This window comes from Amblyomma mixtum, chromosome 10 (assembly GCF_055824585.1).
Source record: "Amblyomma mixtum isolate Tamu chromosome 10, ASM5582458v1, whole genome shotgun sequence".
NCBI classification, from domain to species: Eukaryota; Metazoa; Arthropoda; class Arachnida; order Ixodida; family Ixodidae; genus Amblyomma; species Amblyomma mixtum.
Genome location: NC_143021.1, coordinates 66,853,539 through 66,878,231, shown reverse-complemented (window position 1 = coordinate 66,878,231; position 24,693 = coordinate 66,853,539). Strand labels below are relative to the sequence as shown.

The window sequence follows — 24,693 nt, the reverse complement described above, 5'->3', positions numbered from 1 at the left end:
GGGAGGGAGTGGCTTCAAATCAATCAAATCAAATTTATTTCAGCATCACAACATACGCACACATGGCTTAATTGCGAAGGCCGCTTGGCGTACTCCCTCCCTAACGCCCACATCTACCCCGGCCTCATGGACCTCATCCACATCCCGGAGGATCCTCACCACGCCTGGGAAGAGTGCTGCGCGCGCGCCAACAGGTCGCCGCCAGTTATTATCAGCGCAAACAACAGACCAAGAAGATGACAAGAGCGCTGAAGAGCTATCAGCTAGCTATAGCGGGCCCTTCTGCTAGAATCCTGAAGGAACCCTTCTTTTCCGGCAATAAACCCAAGCAACCACCGATATCCTTCGGACGGCCGACAGAGGTCTGTTTCGGATGTTCTGTACGTCCGCTGAACATCCGCAAACAGCCGGTAGACGTCCGTCGGCCGTCCGAAAGGTGGCCAAAGGTATACGGTTCGCCCGACGACGGACGTCCAGTTGAGTACGTCCACTGGCGGATCTTTCTCGAATATTCGCATATATGGTGCATGCGTTGTTATTCACTCCGCGCAATGCAATAAAACCAAAAACAATTTGATGCATAGCACGCATATTTTATTGTGGTTGATGATACATCAGCAGAGCAATGGGTTATATTCGGAAAATTTCTTAAATGTGACTCTTCAAATGTGGCAAGCTTGGGACACACATCCGTAATCTTCCCACCCACAGGATTTCTGAAATAAAAAAGAACGCGGCAAACATCAGTCATGTGAAACAAATGGCATAATGCAGCAGCCCAAGTTAAAAACACTGGAACCAATTAATAGAAGTGCTGCAAGTATAACAGACAACGCACTTTAACAAACACCTCAATAAGTATAAGGCAATAACAGCTCTCACTTTTCCACACCACATTTGACAATGTATCTGTTCTTTATTTATTCTCATGGGCCTTAGGGCACTAACCTGCGCAGCACTGTACGCGACTGTGCACAGAAAGCCGCAAAGCTCCCGTTGCGAACCACTGCGAACTACACGTGCTTCCTATGGTCTGCCTTTCGCGCGTTGTCACTCTGTATACAGGCACAGTGAAACTAGCAATGCCTTAAAAATTACCAAGATGCGAAAATACTCCGTCCCGCAACTTCGAAGAGGAGTGGGAATTAGCCGCGCGAGTTGAAGGCTCCCGCAGCTGTGTGATGTAGGCTCCCGAAAGTGTGAGAACAGTACACACTTATGGAAGCCATCTCCTCGCGCTTACTGCTCCCACTGTCCTGTGAACGAATGTTATATGAGCATGCTGCATTGTCCTAGAAGCAAGTTCCAAGAAGTGTACTGGATACATACCTTCGTAGGCAATCACATGTGCACTAAGCCTTCTTTAAACCAAGGTCGACGCAGTACGGGATTCCGGTGTTGCAGAAGACCTTCAGGCGCTCCTCGTATCTTTCGAATTGCTTAAGTTACATACCACTTTCGTCCACAGACCGAACAAAGCCACACATTATAATAAAAGAGCTATAAAGCTCTGCGCGACAACACTACGCGACATAACAACAGCGCTACGGAGCCGTACTGATGGATTGGATTGGACTGACCGCGAACTGACATCTATGATGATATGGTGATAGCAGAATGCACGGGATTTTGATTCTTACGAATGGTTTCAATGGCAAGTTTAGCTGTCTCACAACTGCACTAATTTGGAGAAGTTTTACAAATATAAAACTAGTCATTGAGTTCTTGCAAAATTCTGCAACACCTCCTTCTCCTCTTAGATAAATTTAGCTCGTTGGCGGCTCTTGCACTGCAGGTAGGAGTGGAATCGCACCAATTTACAAACATCTTCGCGTCAAACTCTCCAACTGATGCAAATAAAACAGTATACATACACGAAAGACGCGAATTTTCTGTGAAATAAAAAACGTCCATACTCATGGCCTGGGAAAATACTCGGCCTTACATCCTTCGGACGTACACCTCGTCTCTCATGCGGATATACAAAAGTGGACACTGTCCGTACGTCCGGCGGATGTACGAATACGGATATCCGAAATCGGATTGTGTTCGTACGTCCGATGGACGTCCGATCTCGGCAAAGGACGTTGGGATCTAGCTCGTACGTCCGACGGATATCTGTGGTTGCTTGGGAAGTTTTCCCTCTCCTCCATGCTAAAACATAACAACACCAAAACGTCAGGGACTGACTGGGAGAGCGAAACTGCCGCGATTTATATACCCGTACCGCCAAACTCTATGCGTTTCTACCTCGCAGCGACACCGCGTGCATGGTTGGATCCCAATGCGCCGGTCGCGCGTGCGGCGTGGTTTGTATGCGGTTTCGTGGCAGCTGAAATAATGCGACTGAACTGCAAATATACAGCGCACAGTTGTTTCGCTCGTGGGAGTGTTTATGCACGCTCCAATAACTCAGACTACACGGCAATCGAAGTTTTGACGGACTGCTTTGTTCCCCAGTCGCTGACTGCTCTGAAAATGGACAGCGGTTATTTGGTCTTCCTTGCAAGATTCTGCATATTGAATTGCGGCGGCAATAACGCTCTGGTCGAGTGAGCATATACGACATTTGATAACATTTGCGGTAATTGAGCCACTTTGCGCATTATTTCCAAGAAGCAAAGATGGAATTGTCATCTTCTTTCCTTTATCAGCGCTGTGGCCAGAAAGTCATGTTTGATCCAAAAATCTTCGTTTACAGCAACGACGTACGTCTCAAAATATAACCAGTGTACTTCATATTAGCTTAAGTATTGACTACTGCACAGCTTTCATGTAGCTGCAATACGCATATGAAGGTCGTATGTACAAAACTCTGAACTGGAAAGCATTGACGACGCGCGGTCGTGGGGAACCAGAGGAACACACGGGTCAGGGGGCTGAACCTGCCGAACGCACTCAGCCTCTGCGTTTTGTGCTCTTTGCGTGTTGGCAGAAACATGTTTGCCTTTTCGAATGTTCGAACATCGTATTTTCATTTTTGACACTGCGACCGCTGCGCGGAGCGATCACCGGCTCGCTGCTTCCGGATGGGGCCGGCTGGAACGACCGAATAGCGATTTGGCTTGGATTTTCGCTATTTTCGCAATAACGGCGGCCAGCCGCTATGCGTGCGCTTAGGGACGAGACGTACCCGCGCGACTGAAAACTCGGGCGCGATTTTTGTTGATTGCATTTCGCGGAAGGAGCAAGCAGAAGGCGCACTGCTTTCAGATGACAGCGATCTGAGGCGCCATTCCTCTGGGCACTTTGGATTCACCGTTGGACCGAAGGGGACCATGTCCGAGGAGTGCGGCTCCGAGCTGAACTCTGTGGGGTACTACAGCTTCAGCGGCTTCGACACGAAGACGCCGTTCTTGATTGGCGTCGCTGGTGGTACGGCATCTGGAAAGGTCGGGGCTTACTTCATTTACGGTGCTAAGCGAGGTTTTTTTATGAATGCGTTACTGGTTTCGAAAAAAAATCGCCTCTTTATTTGAGTATTGTAACTCTTTTGGACATCTAGCATGAACAACAAGGTGCAACAACGGGTCGGTATGGGCAAGATAACTTGCAGACAAAGACTAGACTCTGTCGTGCGTTTTTGGGCCCTTGTACTGTGCGATATCAGTGCACGTTAAGAACCCCAGGTGGTCGAAATCTCCGGAGCCCTCCACTACGGCGTCTCTCATAGCCTTAGCCGCTTTGGGACGTTAAACTCCAATAAAACTAAACCTAAACATTTTTGGGTGTTAAAACTCAGGAATGTGGCCATGCGATTATTATCAGTGTGTTTTGGTGCTACCAAAAGCGACGAAAAAAATTAGAGAGGACACTTGTATGACGCGCATTCTCTACTTTGCATTCATGGATATCCCTGGGAGTACCACTTCTAGTGCAGCGGTTAAGCGGTGGGCCTTGTGCGGTCCACGTTGCTCATCCCGAGCGACCAATCATTTAACTGCCACGGTGGGCAGGTTGTGATGACGCTGCGACCTAGGTTGCTTCTCTGGGCGCCACCTGCATGGGCCATGCTGGTGATTTTCTGCTTAATGGGACCTTTTACGCTATCGTGTTAAAAAATTCAAATGTGGGTGCACTAAAAGAGATGTGCCATGCGTGTTACAGGCATCCCCCCCACGTACCTTCCAGCAACCGTGCTTATCCTATGGCCTGCTGAGCTCACCGCTCATCAGATTATTGTTTACAAAACTGTATAACTGACTTTTAATTGTGCCTCTCATCTGTGCAAAGGTGGCAAATGGAAGTCAATAGTGAAATTTGCCGGAAGCTTGGAAAGACCCGAACAATCTCTTTCCACTACAAAAAATTGGCTGTTTACTTTCTGATCATAGGGCCAAGCTTTGTCCACTTAGATCACAACAAATTTCTCTAGCTTCAAGCCAACCAGCCCACCAGAGCTGGCTCAGTTGAGGAGGCTCAAGCATGAAAATGGTAAAGTGGCAACGCTCTGTACTGCTTAACGACATGTGACGACAGCTTCTTAGTCCTGTAACTTTCACCATGTGCTGCTCCCAACCAACTGTGTGTGAAGCAGTTGTCAGTAAATGTTTCTGCACCCTGTAAGTATGTCTCGATTCACGTCAGCTTTGGGGAATTCTGTCTGTCCATGATTTTGGTAGCTTCAGACTAGCTGCTTTGCAAGTTTGTTTTTGTTACCACTGCTTCTGTTACCACCACAGGCAATTACCACTGTTCTCACAGTCCAATTTTTGGTCTTGTATTTACCCTCACTAGCAGAAAAACTAAAAACCAACCCAAAAGAAGTGTGGCACTTTTGATCAAAAGCAAGAAAAGCAATGTTGTTGGTATTAGAGCCATCAAGAACAGTGACAGACAACACAGCACGAGCGGAGTGTTTCAATTCATTTTTTCATTCCGTCTTCTCAGCTTGGTGCTCGGTACACAATCACTCATGTGGGCAGTGCCAAATATAGTTGTCACCAAACAAGGTGTGGAAACACTGCTATGTAATCTAAATGCACATTCCACACCAGGCCCCGACGGCACTTCTAACCATATACTGAAACGCTGAGTAAACCACATCAGTCCTTTCTTGGCAACTTTATTTAAAAAGTCACTACGGTCTGAGAAACTGCCTATAGATTGGAAAATAGCCAATGTAGCATCTATTCACACAAATAGTGATTACAGCCAAGTCTGCAATTACACCTGTTTGCTGCAAAATAATATATATTCTGAACTTGGAATGCACTTTCAAGATTAGCAGTTTTTTTTTCATCGCGGCATGGTTTTCAATCAGGGCTGTCGTACACAACACAACTGAGGTCATCCATGACGTTGCATCCATATTAACAGCTGTTTTCAAACGATGCCATTTTTCTGGACTTCGAGAAGGCCTTTGATGTTGTGCCACACCACCTTCTTTTGCAAAAGTTATCATTCCTTGGCATTCCGGGCTACATATCTGGCTGGCTAAAAGATTAATCAGCAGCAGGTGGTTATAACTGGTGCGTCAACTTATCTGTAGTGCCACAGGGTTCTGTGCTTGGACCATTGTTCCTCATATACATCAACGCGTAACGTGTCAGCCTCAGATCTATTGTATATGTTAAAGGGACAGTGAGGAGAGCTCTGTTAATATTTTTTTTTTAGCAAAATCCAATAGTTCGGCATTTCATGGCTTTGTTGCCACTTGGCCGGAAGCGAAAGATTCATTTATTTCTAAGAAATTTGGATTCGAAGTTGAAAAGTTTTTCCCGCCGCTCTGATTCAAACTTGGGATTCTCCTATGACGACACAGGACTAAGTGACGTGAAACATGACGTGCACATGACGTAACGCAGACTCCGTGATTTCTGACAGCCAGCAGAGCGGCCTAGCAGCAGCTGAAAAGAAAGCTACCGCCGGCCGCACGTTGAAAGCATCTATCGGCTATTGCGGCCGTCGCTACCATCGCTTCGTTTACATTTGCAACGGCGTTTTGCCAGTGTTACGATGAATCCCGTTCTCGAAGTCGTCAGCGAAGTTCTCGCATACCGCATACCCTTTAGCATACCGTGTACCTTGTTACCGCTAGCGGAATACCGGGAGCCCGCCTAGCGTCGGTGAGCAGGCGCTGATTAGTCTTGATGCTACAGGCGTGCGCGTAGCTGCTGGACACGTGGCGCCATCTGACGTCGTCAAGAAAATTTGCACATGCATTGGCTGCGCCTCAGTGATTCGTGGCTTCTTGTGTCCCAGTGTTACTAGAAATATTGGTTCTAGCAACACTGTTTTGTCCTATGACGTCATCACGCTTGTACTTGCGAGTTTGGCCTGTGGCGGCGATACCTGTGTTTTGGTTCTTGCTCTTTTCTACGTTACAAGAGCTTTGTTTTCAGTATGAGTGGCGTTTTTGTAATCAGGAGCTGGTATTCTGTCGATACAAGCCAACTTCAATTTCTCCTCAGTGTCCCTTTAATGTTTCTCCCTTACGTGCCTTGATGATTTGAATATGTTGCAGACCGTCTTGACAATTGCATTGCAAAACGTTTATTTCGCCGACCTTGACAAAGTTTCTGACTGGTGCTTGGAGTAGGGCATGGCATTGAATGTATACAAGTGTTACCACGTACAGTTTACTAACAAAGAAAAAAATTATTGGATCATACCAGTTAAACCCTGACTCTATCCAGACTATAGATAAGGTAAAACATTTTAATGTAATTCTCAGAGTATCCCTAAACTGGACAGCTCGCATTGACGTAACTGCCAAAGCTTCTCGTCATTTGTATTTTTTTTTTCAGATAAATTTTAAGAGTGCTCCCCAGGTACTGAAGGAAACACTGCATTTGGTAAATGTCAGGCCAGTGTTAGAATATGCTTGTTTAGCATGGGACCCTTTCACCGGTACTCTAAGACAAGTTGGAAAGGGGACAGAAATGCACTGCATTTTTGTAAACAAAAACTGCAACTTTGGTATGAACAGCTCAGAAATTCGCAACTATATTGGGTGCAAGACACTGCCTACCCAAAGAAAAATGTGCAGGCTGAAATTCTTGCACAGTATTTACAATGATTGTACCGGTATTAATAAAAAGCACTTAACTAAAACAGAGACTAGACAACATGAACAAGGTTAACAGTTATCTGTGCTATAATAATATATTTAAGTATCCATTTTTCCCTAACACAATTCTTGACTGTAACAATCTTACAAATTTTGTGATTGTGCAGCCAATTTTAAACAGTTGTTGAAATGACAGTTTGATGCCCCTTTTCAAGGTCTCCACTTTGTGATTTACGAGCACTGTGCTGATGTATGTTACATTGTTGTTGATACCAACTAGTTGCGAATTTATTTTATTTTTTTTTTCATTTTTTTTCTGTTTTTGTATGTTGTGTTACCTTGCCAACTTGTTCCCAATATCTTCTTCATGCATTATGATGCATAGTTAATCCCGCTACAGTAATGCCTCATGGGCGCTGTAGGTATTCAGATCATAAATGAATAAATAAAAAGGTTTTTGACCTCTGACCTTGATGCTCTCCTACACACAGGTATCTTCCATCGTGTTAGAGCTAGCCACATTAGAGCTGTGCACAGGTCATTTGGCTCAGGCCTGATCTGTTTTTATGGTTTTTGGGGGTTCAACGTCCCAAAGTGACTCAACTCTATGAGGGAAGGCTCTGGCAATTTCGACCACCTGGGGTTCCTTAACGTGCTGCACTGACGTCGCACAGCACACGGGCCTCTAGAGTTTCGCCTCGATTGAAATTCGGCTGGGATCGCACCCGTGTCTTTCACTGGGTCAGCAGCCGAGTGCCACGGCCTGATCTGGGCCCATCACTGTCACGGGTGTAACAGCCACAGGTCAACAAATTCTTTTGTTACCCTTCAGCTCTGCTAACTTTATCCTAGCCTAGGCTCAATTTGGGCCACTTTGTGATGGCAGAAATAGATGCCTGCCACACAGCAAACTTAGGTTGCAAGAATGCTCAGCTCACGAGAGCATTCAAGCAGAAGGAAATAATCAAAATGCCTGGGGCTCATTTGAGCATGGATAGGTGCATCTTTAGGGGTGAGAACACCCTCCAAAGTGTCGCTCTTTCTTCACCGTGTCCACTTTTTTTTCAGGCACTTGCTGTTTCTTCTGTACCTCCGCTGCCTGGAGATGGGTTGTGGTATCTGAACACATGGCACTTTGACACAACCATCTGTGAAAACACACTCTGCCTATAACTGCTGAACAGAATTAGGTTAGAATTGCAATAGAACTTTTGGTTTCTATGCAAGGGTAAAAGTGTTGAGTATGAGAATTTTTAGGTGCTCTTTTAATTAGCCATTTATTTAAAATATTTTCGCTGCTCAATTTAGTATTTAGATGTCAGAGAGGCATAAAACTAATTTTTGAATTAACCAATCAAAGGGACACTGAGGAGAAATTGAAGTTGGCTTGTATCGACAGAATACCAGCTCCTGATTACAAAAACGCCACTCATACTGACAACAAAGCTCTTATAACGTAGAAAAGAGCAAGAACCAAAATACAGGTATCGCTGCCACAGGCCAAACTCGCAAGTACAAGCGTGATGACGGTGTCTATTTATGAGAACTTCGTTGACGACTTTGAGAACGGGATCCATCCTAACGCTGGCAAAACGCCGGTGCAAACGTAAACGAAGCGACGGTAGCAACGGCCGCAATAGCCGATAGATGCCTTCAACGTGCGACCGGCGGTAGCTTTCTTTTCGGCTGCTGCTAGGCCACTCTGCTGGCCGTCATAAATCACAGAGTCTGCATTATGTCATGTGCACGTCATGTTTCACGTCACTTGGTCCTGTGTCATCATAGGAGAGTCCCAAGTTTTAATCAGAGCGGCGGGAAAAACTTTTTCAACTTCGAATCCAAATGCATCTTTCGCTGCCGTCCAAGTGGCAACAAAGCCATGAAATGCCAAACTATCGGATTTTGCTACAAAAAAAATATTAATAGAGCTCTCCTCACTGTCCCCCCTTTAAGAGACAAGAATCTGTAATTGTTTGTACATTGGTTCACTGTTCTTCTGTGTGTTGTGAGGCAGGAATACTGATAGTGTTCCCATGACTTTTTTTTTCTTTTTGTGAAATTTTACAGAAAATGGAGATGTGTCTGCACAGTTTTTCGAAGCTTAGTTTCGCTTTAAATTATGCAGTTGTGTTGCCAAAAAATCTCATTGTAACAAGTGGTGAAGAGTGTTTTTGCATATTTAAAGAAAACTGCTGCATTTGCTTCAGAAACCTGTTTCTCGAATTCGGAGGTGCATAGGCTTGGGCATGTTGGTTATATATAGTGACTAAAGAAACATAGCACAGGAACAAAGTGACGATGATGAGACAGAACTTGGATGTATTCTCAAATTTGAACAGAGCAGAACTTAGCCGCTGTGTGCTTAGTCGTAAGCTAGCCATCTGTCCATCTTCTTTGTTGCTAGCTTTATTTAAGTTCATCACCTATTTTAGTCTGCCAGCTGCTTAAGGCTCAGTCCTAGCCCTGGCTTATCACAGGGTTGTCTCAGCTATTGTGGCCTACCCAGGTGGCTTTTGGTAGGCCATTTAGTATGCCAAGCTGCACTTTGGGAAGTTGTGATCACCGTTCTTCATCATCCTGTCTGCTCATTTCTAGTATGGTTGGGGTTGAGGCAGCATTATGCCAAAGCGCTGCCTTTTCCACATACCTTGCGCAGACATCTGTGTGCCGCAAGATCATGTCGCGGGTGGGCCAGGAAGGCCAGGTGGTGTGTATCCATCAGGACAACTTCTACAAGGGCCTGTCACCCCTGGAACGAGACCGGGCCAACCGGGGCCTCTTCAACTATGACCACCCAGGTGAGCATGAACTGAGCTGGGCTCTTCTTCAAGTGCCTGCCAGGTTATCCACAAACTTGCTTTACTTGGAGCATTCACTGCTGTCTGTATGGCTAGTTTTCAGGCACACTGGGTTGTAGCAACTGCACCAGAATAACAGCGGCCATGGATGTGAAGAGCACTTTCTTCTTGACTGTGTGTGCAAAGAGTGTGACATGCATGCTTCTGCTTACCGAGGCATGGTAGTCGCATGACATTGTGTTGTCGTGGTCCTGAGTGGCTTAGCAAGGCATGATCAATCAGTTAGACAGGCAGAGCAGAACGGTGGGGCTAAGAATTAACATGCAGAAAACCAAAGCAATGCTCAACAGCCTAGCAAGGGAACAGCAGTTCGCCATTGGTAGCGAGGTGCTGGAAGTAGTAAGGGAATATGTCTACTTAGGGCAGGTAGTGACCGCAGATCCGGATCATGAGAGGGAAATAACTAGAAGAATAAGAATGGGGTGGAGCGCATAAGGCAAGTTCTCTCAGATCATGAATGGTAGCTTACCAATATCCCTGAAGAGAAAAGTATACAACAGCTGTATCCTACCGGCACTCACCTATGGGGCAGAAACGTGGAGGCCAACAAAGGGGGTTCAGCTTAAGTCAAGAACAACGCAGCGAGCTATGGAAAGGAAAATGATAGGTGTAACGTGAAGAGATCGAAAGCGGGCGGAGTGGGTGAGGGAACAAATGCGGGTTAATGACATCCTAGTTGAAATCAAGAGGAAGAAGTGGGCTTGGGCAGGGCATGTAATGCAAAGGCAAGATAACCGCTGGTCCTTAAGGGTAACGGAGTGGATTCCAAGAGAAAGCAAACGTAGCAGGGGACGGCAGAAAGTTAGGTGGGCGGATGAGATTAAGAAGTTTGCGGGGATACAGTGGCGGCAACTGACAAAGGACAGGGTTAACTGGAGAGACATGGGAGAGGCCTTTGCCCTGCAGTGGGTGTAGTCAGGCTGATGATGATGATGATGATGATGTTGTCATGGTCACTGCGCAAGGGGAAACTTCTACGCTGGCCTGTGTGTCAGGCATGTTTGCTGGCCCATATCGGTATGCTGCTTGTGGAGAATGTCCAGTTGGCACTGTGCACAAAACTCGCAGGTGAGAATTTATTTGACATTAGCATTACAGCATGCCTGCAGTGTAAATCAGTGCTCCAAGTTGCATCTAATGGGACAGGATGCGTAACGAGTTGCAGCTGAGAAGAGCTCTTCTTCTTCGGCTGTTTTCCTCCTTTCCTCTTCTCTCTCTCTCATCGCATCACAGACTTTTTGCTGTCCAGTTTGCAGCCTTCCAGGGATGGTTAAGAACTGTAGGGGCCGCATTCATCGTGCTAATTAACTTAATTGTTGCTTTTCAGTCTTCCACACCACATACGGGCCCCCCATCAAAGCAATCTTCGACTCATCCATGCCGTTATGCACCAGTACCGTGACTGCAGGTCACATATCTCCAGGTACGCGCGTGTGCAACCTCAGGGATGAAACAGTCTTCACGACAGCCTCATATTCTCTCTGCTCTTCCTGGCTCTCCGTTTGGCTGCGAGTTTGCGTCTGCACTCTTCTGGCTCTTCGTTCAGCTACGAGTTTCTCTCTGCTACCTTCCGGGTTCTTTGTGTGTTAGCAGATGCAAATCTTCCCTGTGATGGATGCCTTCCTTAGCCACATCATTCGAAAGACATCGCGGAATGATGGCTGCAGCCTAGTTCAGCTGCGTCAGCTGGATACTCCTCTATGCTGTATGGAAGTTGATATACGTGGAAATGAAAACAGTCGCACACATACACACACAAAAATTTACGCAATCACAGTGCCGATTCTTGTTGAAATATTTATACAGTCTATCTCAGATATATCGAACAGAATATCCCTATGAAAATCCCATGCAAAAGTATAGCGGTGTTGTTGGCGTTCATCGAACTCTTGTTCAGCAGAACATGCCTTATGCCAAACTGGGCCGCACCTGTGCTAAGTTGCGCTTTTTTGAAAGGCAGCTGGGTCGGCTGCGCAGCCTCAAGCACCTGCTGGCAGCACTAGCACTGCGAAACCATGTGACGAGGTCAACATGAGGTGTCATTGAGTCTGACATACTTCTTTTCAATACGACGCTGCTGTCGTGTGGGGAAGCCGACATTTGGTGCACTGACTGTCATGTCGGGAAGCCAGTTTAGTTGACCGAATGCTTGCGGTGGCTCTCACGTGGCCTGCTTCGCTGCTGAAGGCACACAGAAATCAACTGTACTGTAATTTAAGTTCAGATATTATTGCATTTATAGCGTACTGGTAACAGAATAGGACCTTTCATGATCGGTGGTGACTTCTTCCAAAGCACTGTCCGCTACGGCTTCAACGCGAAGGAAGCTAGGCCTAGTGACACCGAGCAAGCGTGGCGCTGCTAATCTGCCGGCGAGCTTACCCTTTGTCACGTTTTGCACATCGATTTATGTCGAACTCTTTCACGATCCTCATTGAGTTTCATACATCTGGGATTGACTGTACTAGTATATGTGGACTAACCGTGGTGCGGTGAGAGTACGGTGAAACCTGAGTGCAGAGGGCGGCTTCGTGTGCTGTGGCCCTTCGAGAACATGCCTCCGGATTCTCATGGCGTGGTGACTGGGGTGGCATTCCACAGCCCATGCTTTACCTTCAGGCTTCACAAAAGAATGTTGAAAAGGGCATTGTACTTGTGTTGTAGCCATAGTTGCTGTTCTTTGATCATTTTCTGAGCTGTCATCGCCTGCGTAGCAGCCCATTTGCATTATTAGATTTAGCCGCCGCGGTGGCTTAGTGGTAGTGGCTGCTGACCCGAAAGATGCGGATCCCAACCGAAGTGGTCGAATTTCGATGGAGGCGAAATTCCAGAGGGCCGTGTACTGTGTGATGTCAGCAGTGCATGTTAAAGAATCCCAGGCGGTCAAAATTTCCAGAGCCCTTCACTAAGGCGTCCCTCGTAGCCTGAGTTGATGTAAGACATTAAACCCCCTTGAACCCTAATTATTAGATTTGTGAGCTGTCATGTTCTCAATGATGCGTTCATTTTCTCTCTGCCTCAGTATGGCATGGCTTCTGGGAAACAGCAGTGTGACCTTGAACTACGTGACCTTGAACGCACGTACAGCCTCGCTTCTTTCTGTCAGATGCCTGTGCTCATGCAGCCTCTCTTGTGACTTGGTTGCTCACCTGCAGATGCTGACTCCTTTCAGGGCTTAGCAAATTTCTTCTCATTTGTGGCCTCAGGGCATGTTATGCAGAAATACGAAGCAAGAACCTAAATGATTCAAGTTACCTTTATCCATGTTTGCTAACCAACTATACCCCATTTCATACATAGCAGGCAACGCTGTGGAGGTTGCTGAAATAGTGTGTTCGCGAAACCATATTACTCCGACACATATCATTCGTTCTTCTCGAAACTGCGGTCATTGTTTGGACGAGTACAGAGAGCGGTATAAAAAGATGTGGTAGCATTGAAAATCATGGTCAAAGCTGTGAGGCGCTCAGTGTTCGGGATCCCTGGCCATAATTTTCACGGAGAGTGAACTACTTTTTGGGCGCAGATTAGTAGAAGCGGTTTGCCCTACCAACCGCGTATCACACCGCCACGTGTACTTTTTGCTTCTCGAAACCTCGACGAGTCGCAGGACGAAAATGTGGCAAGAGGTAAACGGAAGTCCAGGAGGTGCCAGTCACGGCACTTAAGATTTGTTGCTACGAAATATGTTTGTGTTCGCTTTAGTTGTATGGCGAACTACTTTTTGCGCGCGGAATTAGCCTGCGCGAACAGGCGTGTTAGCTTTGGCAGCATTGCCTGCTATATATGAAACGGAGTATAGTACCTCCCGTGTGTATTAGCTTAATGTTTCACACCCGTTCTCTGGTGCAGCACATGAAGTGTGGTTGTGCCCTGGGCAAAGGTAACAGTCAGCTTTCACTGCATCTGCCATTCTGGGCTGGTGAGGTTAGCCATTCTAAGCAGGAAAAAAATTGCAGCTGTTCACATATGTAGGTGCTCCCAGACATGGCAGTTTATTCAGGTGGCTCATTTCCATTATGCTACTGAAGCTGTCTTTGGTGAAAAGCTTATGCAAATATTTCTTGCATTGCTTGTGTTCAAGGCCTCAGTGGTGTGTTCGCCTGCAGTTGAGTAACTCTCACATGCAGTTTGGAAGCTGTGCAACTTACTTCTGCCAAGAACGACAAAGAGGAAGCTCAACTTGTGCCTGTCATTTTAGAGCCACAGCTTTCTTAGCTCATTCCTCAGTTTCCGGGCATTGCCATCCAAGATGCTGCACACACAGACAGCATCAAGGCGTGTTTATGTTTTGACGGGAGTTCCGGTGGCGTGCTTGGTAAACTTGGCAGAGTTCCAGGGCACCTGGCCGCACTAGTGGATGCTTAGAAAGCCAGCAAGCATCGGAGTGTAGTTTAATAGTTTAAACGTTATAAAGCATCCTTTACAATGGAAGATCATGAAGGAAGCAGTGCCATCAGACCCCCAAGCAATTCAGCAAGCTCAAGATCAGGAGTGAAAACACCTAGCTCGCAAAACAGTCCTGCATTGCATGCCATGGAAGCTGCAAAACAGAATTTAATCGCAGACCTTCAGCTTATAACCATTCACTTTAGCAATTACAAGGCCGTCATTGCTACTTTAAAATAATAAACACATGTACGAAATATTCGTTGCTCTCACACCATAGCTTGAACAACATTCACATTACACACTCGTAACCATTCTGCGAGCTTTTTTTGTGAAACTAATCAAAGTTTGAATTGACAGATCGGAAAAGCACACTTATGTTCCTGGTTTAAGGTGTGCTCAACAGTTCAAGGCTTCCTTGCTTGCTTTTTTTTTTATTGGCATGCCTTTAGGATTTCATATAAAAACCTAAGCACCACTGAGCTCTCTGGCTGCATTGTAGTCTGAGACTTCATGGTGTTTGCTTTTTCATTGCCTGTGATAGAAACAAACTGGATGTGTTCAAGTGTTCTTAAACAAGTGAAGCTTGTGGTGCTCAATACGATGTTCAGTAGGCTCTTTATTTACACTTCCCACACTATGCGGTAGACTATAAGAAACTGTTTTCATATTTATTCTTGCTTTATTCATAGGCACCCTGTGGGTCCATTCTTACTTCCAACCGTCAACAATTCTCAGTTTCAAGAGAGTTCATCTTGTCTTACTGGCTTGCTCAAGCATTTTCTCAAGTGCATAAAAACTATTGCTGTCACTGGTATCTTATTTCATTAACACCTAGTTTAGAGATGCCTTGGTGCTGTTAAATGTTTTTTCACTGCCTCAAACAAGAAAAGACACACTGAGAGTGCTCTGTACTCCCCTTTATAGTTGAGTAGCTCAGATGAGAAAAATCTTGACTACCGTGTTTACTCGCGTATAACCCGCACCCCTAACTTTGAACTTCATGAAAAAAAAAAAAACAACCTCGTGTATAACCCGCACATTTACCTGAAAAAAAAAAAAAAAAAAAAAACGCTAGAAAGATACAGCTGCACACTCAGTGATTGATCATTTTGTTTTCAGAACATTTATTCCAATGAATTGGTTATCCTACTCTCAATCGTCGCTACTCTCACTGCTGCCTTCCGAGGCTTCATCTCCAGTCTCAAAGACGTAGTCATCCTCAGAACCATCCAAGCTGTCACTGATGGCACATTTTTTGAAGCTTTTACGCACCAAGTCGGCCGGTATTGCTTTTCGTGCGTCCACGATCCACTGGCACAGCAATGGACTATCGGGCACGCGTCCAGTCGGTGTGAGGGCGTGAAGGCTGTCGGCCATTCACTGGGCATACAGCTGCTTCACGTGTGCCTTGAATGGCTTGTTCAGGCACACGTCGAGTGGCTGTAGCATGGACGTCATGCCGCCAGGCACTATAACGAGGTCGGTGCCAGTCTCGGCGAGGCGAGCTTTCTCCGCATCAGTGCAGTGGCCTCGGAAGGAATCCAGTACGAGCATCAACCGGTGTGCCTTGCAGGCACACCGGTTCTCAGATTACTCGAAGCCACTTACTGACTAGGCCACTGTTCATCCAGGAATTTTCTTCCACACGCACAACGATTCCTGGTGGCAGTGGTGTGCTAGGCAGCGTCTTGCGTTTGAAAATCACGTACGGGCGCAGTTTCGTGCCGTCAGCCAAAGCACATAATGTGACTGTGCAGCACAGCTTGGCATTTCCGCCGGTCAGCATGCTGACTGATTTGGAACCCTTTTTTTCCATGTTCATGTCCATCGGCATCTTAATGTACACAGGTGTCTGATCACCATTTCCCTCCTGAGACAGCAAATAGCCATTCTCTTTCCGAAGTGCGATGACATATCGTTGAAAGTTCAACAATTTTTCCTCGTAGGCATCAGGAAGTCGCTTGCACATGGTTGCGTGCCGCCGCATAGAAAATCCATTTCTTCGCATGAAGCGCTGGAGCCATTCACAGCTTGCACGAAACTCGCATGGAATGTTCATTTCCCAGGCCAACTTCAGGGCTTCAATTTGTGCCATCTCAATCGAAACAGCGTGCCCATGACTTCTTTGCTCCTCAATGAACTTTGCCAGCTGCGTCTCGAGGTGTGGGTATGCGCCAGTCTTCGGACCACGAAACGCTCGCCTGTCCAGTCTTCTTTCTCCAGTCGCGAATGCATGACTCGTCGACGTCATGCTGTCTCGCAACAGTTCTGTTGCTGATTTCTTCGGCAGTGGCTACTTCGCTGTGAAACACTGCCACCGAGTCGCAATGCCAAAACAAAGCAGGCAAACAGTGCAAACTGGGGTAAAGTACACGAAACAGCGCCTGCCACTAGGCTCAACAACACTGGCTGAAGAAAACGTGGCCAATCAAGGGGGAACAATAAACAGACTATCAAAGTGGATTTGGCTATGCCTTTCATTGGCCCCTCATCGGCTTGACAAGTGTAGATGGGGATGGCGGACTACATGGGGGACTCCACCGCGCATTGCTGTGAACCCCTCCCCCCTGGGAAAAAAATTCTTCGCAGATGAGCTGCACCCCCACTTTTTAAACGCGTTTTTTTTTTTCCAAATTTTGGTGCTGGTTATATGCAAGTAAATACATTATATTAGGGCCTTTACTGTATCAGTTGTTGATGATTGCATGGCTCTGACTATGCTCTTTGGCTGCTTACAAAGCACAGAGTGTTGGTTTATAAAAAATACACCCAGTAATACCTTACATCCTTCTCTTATCATCCCTTTAAGTGATAATTATTTATTATCAGTTGTCACATTGTCACGTTTTCGACATCGTCTACGTCTTGTGGAAGTACGAGCATTAACATGAATACAACATGGCCACAAAAATAAAGCGAGTTTCATTCGATGTGAAAACCAAAGCTTTCCATGATTTGAGACACAAATGGTAACAGCGTTACAGCAAGACGTGCACAAGAAAGACTGACACAGGACATGCACGTGTACGTTCTTGTGTACGACTTGCTGTAGCGCTATTACCATTTCTGTCTCAAATAATGCACCATCTAAGTCAGATTGACGTTCTTCTTTCCATGGTTATATGATTGTTATGATTATTATGGTGTCGTCTTCTGTGGCTTCAGCATCATTTAAGAGGCAGTAGTTAAGAAACGGCTAAACCACCTCCGCTTCTTGCTGCTGTTTCCCGGTGCCTCACGCTGCGTTCTACGAACACATGCCCTGTTAGCGCGAGAGCATTAAGGAACTCGTGTCGCAGAAAAGCCGGTGTTAGCGTTGTTGGTGCTGGTGTGGTAAAACGAGGAATCAAACCCGTCTTTCAGCTTGCGAGGCAAGCATGCGCAAAACATGCTACGAAGGCTCATTGGTTCAAACTGAATAAAAGTGGGTTTAGTGAATGCGTAGTGGTCTTATGACTTCGTGAAGTGTCTTAGTGTACTGATGCGTACATGAGTAATTATGAGTATGCGAATTTTGAAAATGAACTCAATAGCAATCACGTTCTACTCAATAAAGCATTTCAATTGACTGCCATGAGTTGTGGTAAAGCAGTGCCGTCTATGTTGGTAGAGATGAAAGTATATTAGAATAGCCTAGGCTGAGGTACGATAGGTGATGTTATGACCGTGTTCGGTTTGAGTTTGGGTTTATGGAGTTTTTTGTTCCAAACTGACTCAGGCTATGAAGGACGCTGAGTGGAAGGCGTCGGTAATTTCGGTGACCTGGAGTTCTTTAACGTACAGTGACACCGCACAAGGGTTGTGGATTTGAATTTAGAGGACGGGCAGACGAAACCTTTGAAGACGTCAACTGGTCCGAACACAGAGCCCGGTGATAACACGACGGTTTTGCTTCTGCAGGCAGCAGCGTGGGTGTAACCCTTTGACACCTCTTCAGGCTTCAAACGGGCAGGAAACGGCGGGAAGTACATAACCATGGCCAGGCATTCTTTACTATAGTCGTCCGTGCAGGGGCATCTGCAACTTCCAGATGTTGGTGAGTTGCAACACCAGTGAGCAGTTCGTCACCACGGACCCGAGCACCCGCGCTTAGCTGTGTGTGGCTCAGCCTTGTCCGGGGAAAAGGGGATCCTGGTGGTGGAGCCGATGCCGAGCGTTTGGACCTTTAAGGCCCCTCAGTGGAGACAACACAGCACTTTGGCCCCAGCTTCTGTAGACGGCACCTCCGGCCCGACCTGACTGGTGGAAACCAGCAGTCGCCTTTACCTGTCCTCCTCTACATCTATCACTTTCCTATCTCTTTCTCACAACTCTCCTACCTCCTACTTACTTCTTGGTTCTTTCTTTTTTTCCTGGCGGCAAGAGTTAACATTGTGTAGCCAACTACCCTGAATTGCGTCATATTGGGTTATAGTTAGGGTGTACAGCTGACATGGGCAGGACTTGCATGCAAGTTCCTGTTTCTTCCCCTTGTAGGGCTCCATGTTGGGTGGCTGGCACCGTGGCCGAAACACATTTTTTATGGCTTCCTTTAGTTTAAATAATGATCGCACTCTGAAACGAGTGCAGACTGAAGATATAAGTGCCCAGTGCTTTCGAAAAACGAGTCGGACATTTCCAAAATACCATGTCATCCACAGTGAAAAAACTGTCAGAACAATGTCTTCATTCTTGGTGTTCAAATATCTGACTGATGCCTTGGGCACGGGCTACAAGCTGACAAAAATGCCGAGCGGTGACCTACTTCTAGAAGTGAAAGATATCGTCCAGCACTCAAAACTTTCCAGCATAGTTCAGTAGGGGAGGTTCCTGTATCAGTAACCTCACATCAATCCCTAAACACCGTCCGAGGTGTGATATCTGACTTTTTAGAGCTCATTGAAAAAGAAATGCTGATGGGTCTGAAAGACCAAAATGTCACCAACATCCTTCAAATCTAATGTGACCATATTCTGTGGAACCCAAAGTGGAACGGAAGGGGGAGGGAGGGAGGTAGGAACGAAGAGACCATTTAGTCACATTTCATTGCGAAAGCAATACTACGCCAGGCCTAACTGCTCATCGTGTGGTCCGTGGACTTCCGACGAGCCGCCGCCATGCCTAACAGATGGTGTGACATCAGCCTCTCCGTTGCTATGGCGCGCGCGCTCTCCATCGCCTCGCCGACAGTCTCCCTCCCTCTCTCTCCCTCTCTGGTGCGCAGTAGCGATTGTGCATCGTCATCTGCGTGGTTTGTGGTGTATACAAAATTGGCAGTGGCTTAGCTCTGCTTTGCCAGGATATACGTAGTGTGAGGTGAGGGCGAGGTGTCCACATCTCGGTGTACACCTGAACCAGAGGGAGGGCGCACAGCTGCCCTCTTGGAACAGTGGACACCTCAACCGTGCTTTAAGCTACATGGCGGTAGTGACAGGTGTCCGCTGCATGCGTTGACATTGACAATGTTGTGCCAGAACGCGGCGCTGAATCCGTAGGCCTGTTCATTGGCGTTGGCATTGACCACGTTTTACACTCCGGCCATTTTAAGGAAAGGAAGTGCACATAATGGCTCACTGTGTCAGTGGATGCCTGACTCTCGTGCTTATAGGTACGTGGGGTGATGCAGTTATTTCCCTCTTTTTGGCAAACTACAGTCATGAAACTACAATCATTGCCAAAAACCGGGAAAAAACTGCAAGGGAAATTATCGAGGCCTACAGCATATTGAAGCAGAGAAATGCATGTATCAGCACTCCTTCACTAACACTACTGCAAAAAGAGCTGTCACTCCTGCTGATTTCTAGCATGCTTCTGTTGTTGTTGTTGTCACATTTATGGTTTTTTTTTGCACCTTGTATATCTTTCCACACATCTATGTATTTATACTTGTATGATCAATAATAAACCTTAATTGTTAGTCAGTACTCGTCGTCGTTCGCGCTGTTTATTCAAGATGCTTAACCAACCTGAATGTGTTAATGTAAAACCTCTTCCAAATGCTGGAGAGTGGTCATCCGTGCAGTGTATCCTGTTCACTGTGGAGAGGCATGCCACATGTTGCGCAGGACTCCTTTTGAAGCCTTCTTCTCTTGGCACAGGCAGTGGCTGTGTGCAACACGCAGGAGTGCTTCATATTCAGGTCAGGTCTGGTGGTAGGTAATTTTGAAGTACTGCCGAGTCTTTTTGCGGTGAAGAAAAAAAAAAGCAGCTTTTACAGAACTGGGGTTTCTCTAGAACAGTATGCGAGTTGTTTCGAAATACAATGGCATTTCTCTTCACAGCAATGTCAGCAGAGTTTGTTAACCTGCTGCTTTGCATTAAGGCTTGGTCAAAGATGGTGCCTCTGTTAATGTCAGGGTAACTGAGAACCACAGACTGCTTAGTATGAGTTTTGAAATATTAAGAGAATGGTTGTAGTCATTTTAATTATTAATTGTTGTGCTCTATATCTGATTAGTTAGCAGTACTAGGAGCTGGATTGTCAGATGCTTAAGAAATTATGTTTTAGGCACAAGAAATAGGCGGTTAACAGTATAGTTCAGGCACCGAACAAGAAAAAATAGGTGAATTATAGCACAGGTTCAAATGATTTCTTATCTAAACATCTGCGCACAGTATCTGTCGCAAAAAAAGGCGAAAAGCAAGAGGGATGATTTGGGGTCATGAAAAAGGCACCAGCCTTAAGAGCAGCTCTTTTAAGGCTGTACCGCAACATATATCATCGACGATTCACGTGCGTCAGCAATGAAGAAGGGGTGGTCACTTTCTGTTGCACGAGATCTTCGGGGGAAATGGTGTTACCAGCGCTTTTACCAACACTTTTGATGCGCCCGGCAACAAGCAATAAAATGCAAATACATGTTTTGAAAATTCTGGAGGTACTTATTAGAATGCGAGTTGTTCTATGTTCAGCAAAAAAATAGCCAAGTCATGCTACAAATTTACAGGTGAGCAATAAACGCATTGACAGGAGACTGTATGTATAGAAATTGCTAGATTTATCGTTATTTTAAAAGTATTAGGCATATGACCTCAAAATCTCCATTCCTACAGCAATTAGGTTCATCCACTTTGCACACACCTGGTGCTTCAGCATTAATAAATATGCTGCCACTTATGTAGGCAGTGCTGTGCAGTTGGTGTCTGAAGCCCCACCGTCTTCTGTGGTACCTGCCGTTTGGAATGGGAAGCGCGGGAGATGCCCTTCAGATATCTGCTCTTTAAACGAGCACACATGAGAAGGCGCTTTCAGAAATACAGCCTTGTCTGAAGATAACATCCTTAAAGTTCTTTACAAATACGTGTTGCCTGCTATGTGTTAGGCGAGCGACACCAGGTGGGTAGAGTACTTTCAACGACTGGCTAACAGAGTAGGCTTTGGTTTCCCCATTGGTCGTCTCCAGAGGTCATCTGATTCAAGCTGCTAGGAAATGATCAACAAAGCGTCCTTGCACATCCGTTGTTTCTTCTACAGAGACCCAAATGCAGGAGCTCATCTCATATATATTTCCAAGGGCTGCTTCATCCAGATGCCAGAGGTGTAGATTCTGACGGCACATTGTTATTGCTATACCTCTCTAGAAGCTGTTTCAGTACCAGATTTTTTTCCCATGGAATGAAATCAGCATATAAAGCATTCTTCCTTACAACCTACTCTCACGAACTCCTTGGAGGTTGAGGGCTCCCGGCGTTAGACATTCGCCTGGTGCCCGGCAGGTTTTACGTGCTTCCTTTCTTCCAAGTAATCTAGAAAAGAGCATGGACATCGCTTACAGACGACATAAATTGAATATTTTACTAGCAGGCTAAGATAGTTTGAACCGCTAAGCGTTTGTGGAACAACACCATACGGGGGCAATACATTGTTTTTGACAAACACACAGACACCATCCCAGACTTTGTGGGATGTGATGAAATAAACCGGTGCGATCAAACGAGGGTCGTGTGGTGGTGACTGGGTAACCGCAGTGATTCCAGTAAACCAGGCCCTTTTCGCCTGTTAAGTCTGACGGCTTTCCCACATGGCGTGCTCTTGCCACAGACTAGCCACTTCATGCAGATCATGCATGGCTGTACACCTGATCTGTAGCTGATCAGAGAGAGAGGAGCGCCACCTAGCAACGTGTGGGCGTAGCCCATTTCATATATTTTCCGAATTGCAGCACCATACGGCAGTTTATCACTTTGCCAGCCGAATTGTGCTGCAATCTTCCATCGCAGAGAGGATGACAGAGGCAGGAAACTAGTTGTTTTGCAATTTTGAGCTGACGTGGTTGCCATTGTTTGCACAGCGTGTGTTGATACAATGTTCTCCACAGCCACCTGACGGGGTAGTCTAATGTTGCCACATCTGTTTACTAGAACCGAAATGGATCTGAAAGAAAACGGAAAGCGAAACGCACTTTTTGCCAAAATGAATTATTTTTAGACGCCAGCATACGAAATAGCCATATACTCGTATAGGTGCTAACACCAATAATAGGTATTTATGTGCACTATAAAAACTGTACTAAAATCATTATCAACAAACAATTGGTACTTGTATATGAAAATGGTGCAGCTGCGACACATAGAAAAAAATAGGCATTTGCCTAAAATGCAGTCTGTATTAATATAACAAAAGCTCTGCTATAACGGCTGCCATGTGTCAGACACAGCTTGCCAGAGGTGAAGGAGGGCAGAGCAAAAGGAGGCTGCACATTGCCAAGGGGCATTGTTTCCGAGTCTAAGGAGCATTCGAGCCTGGCTGGGCTTACCAACCTTCCAGGTGTGCGCGCTCATACTGCACGTGGAAAGTTGCCCAACTGACTGGTTCAGGGCAGCCTTGTCTCTCCAGCCCTATCGATGGCAGCAATGCAGGGCAGTGCTTAACCACTGCACCAGAAGTGGTACAAGGGCTCCCAGGTATATCTGTGAATGCAAAGTAGAGAATGACAAATTCCGCATATATGAACGTTAACCCGTTATCACCATCCGAACAACTTTCATCCATGAACAGTGGATCCGAACAGCCAAACCAAAGTGCTAGCACATGTAATTCGCATTTGGCCTAACTAGGCAAATTGACCGTCAGTTTTTTTTTTTTTCATGAACAAGATTTGAAAATTTGTTAATAACCATGTATCCTCCTAGTCACTCCATCCTATCAAGCCAGTTGCCTTTTCAGAGCTGTGCATGTAATGTGCCTGCTGTTTGCTTTCTACCCCTGCCCTGCAAGTGGTGTGTGTGTGGCACAGCGTCTGCTTTTCTCCACTGCATGTTGGTGTCACTGGGGTGTGCTGCCCGTCCGCATGCTGCAGCCTGTGAACAGGAAGGACTAGTCGCAACGGCACTTGAGGAGGCTCAATAATGTCTGCTTGAATAACACCATCGCCTTCAACCCTGTTTTTTCATTTTTTTCCATCTTTTTTGTCATTAGTGTACACTCAACCCTGTTTTTTTCCCCCATTTCCTTTTTTTTTCCGCATGTCATTTGTGCTTCATTTCATGCAACGCAGTGTAGAGTGTGATTCTTGTTATCTTTTGATGCCCTGGACATCGTGTGGGTCCCAGTTCGATCGCGCGCCTTGATTACTCCCCCTGGTGGGCTTTTACCCGGTGTGTGTATATAAGTGAGGGTTGAGTTCTTGTTCAAATAAAACTTTGAAGTTCAGCGCTCTGTACCATCTTCTCCTTCTTCTTCCCGTGTGGTGTTCGCGCTGCTGACGCATATGATAATGTCTGCTGAGTGGCACTTCCGCTCAAGGTCGCATGCAAAAGGGTCCAAGATTGTACGAGTGTCACTGGTTCTTGGTTCATTGTGCCGTTAAGTGCGGTGATTGCAGCACACATTGTTGAAGCATCTTCTGAGGACTTGTCATTATGTTGGTAAGTTATCGAATATAGCAGAATGCATGTGTGTATATGAGAAAAAACAAATCTTGCTGCTCTGTTTTCGAAAGGGTGGCTGTGAAGAAGCCAGGTACTGTGGTGAAGCACTGCGTTTCCATGGGGCCTCTGACCCAAACCGTGTATGCAGACCAGGCGTGCATCGTCAAATGGCATGGTTTGGAGGGGGGATAGAAACGTCTGCAGGATTGATTTCTGCGTTGCCACTCAGCTGGCGTTTGTTTAAACCGATGTCTCTGGTGACAGTCTCTGGCATGGTTGTACGCAGACGTGTTTGATGACGAGCTGATGGCAGCGACCCTGGGCGACATCTTGCAGGAGAAGGTGGTGCAGGTGCCTGTCTACGATTTCATCACCAGCACTCGGTGAGGGTGTGCCTTGGTCGCGTCGCTTTTTTTTTTGCTAAGGGCCGCACGTGTGCGAAATTTTTAGCATGCTTAGCTTAGAGGAGCATCCCCCTTTTTTTTTTTTTGGCCTCAAAAAAAAAAAAGGGGATGTGAATGCTCCTCTAAGCTAAGCCATGCTAAAAATTTCACACACGTGCGGCCCTTAGAAGTGGGGCTT

General features: G+C 46.2%; 1 protein-coding gene and 1 long non-coding RNA gene across 5 annotated transcripts in view; one reads left to right on the top strand and one right to left on the bottom strand.

Moving 5' to 3' along the window:
• Window positions 1-569: 569 nt before the first annotated feature.
• On the bottom strand, window positions 570-2,077 carry LOC149326014 (uncharacterized). Its single transcript, XR_016286140.1, has 2 exons — window positions 1,330-2,077; window positions 570-716 (listed from the first exon to the last, which is right to left on the bottom strand). It is a non-coding gene; the product is annotated as an uncharacterized LOC149326014 (long non-coding RNA).
• A 962-nt stretch (window positions 2,078-3,039) lies between these two features.
• Uck (Uridine-cytidine kinase) overlaps window positions 3,040-24,693 on the top strand; it is a 40,102-nt gene continuing 18,448 nt past the window's right edge. Inside the window, exons 1-5 of one of the 4 annotated variants that reach the window (XM_089562787.1) lie at window positions 3,040-3,392; window positions 9,669-9,810; window positions 11,198-11,293; window positions 20,307-20,393; window positions 24,398-24,494. In XM_089562787.1, coding sequence (XP_089418913.1) covers window positions 3,279-3,392; window positions 9,669-9,810; window positions 11,198-11,293; window positions 20,307-20,393; window positions 24,398-24,494 — 536 coding nt within the window. In that variant the 5' untranslated portion in view covers window positions 3,040-3,278. The remainder of the gene's footprint in view (window positions 3,393-9,668; window positions 9,811-11,197; window positions 11,294-20,306; window positions 20,394-24,397; window positions 24,495-24,693) is intronic. The other 3 variants (XM_089562788.1, XM_089562789.1, XM_089562790.1) reach the window with 3 other exon arrangements.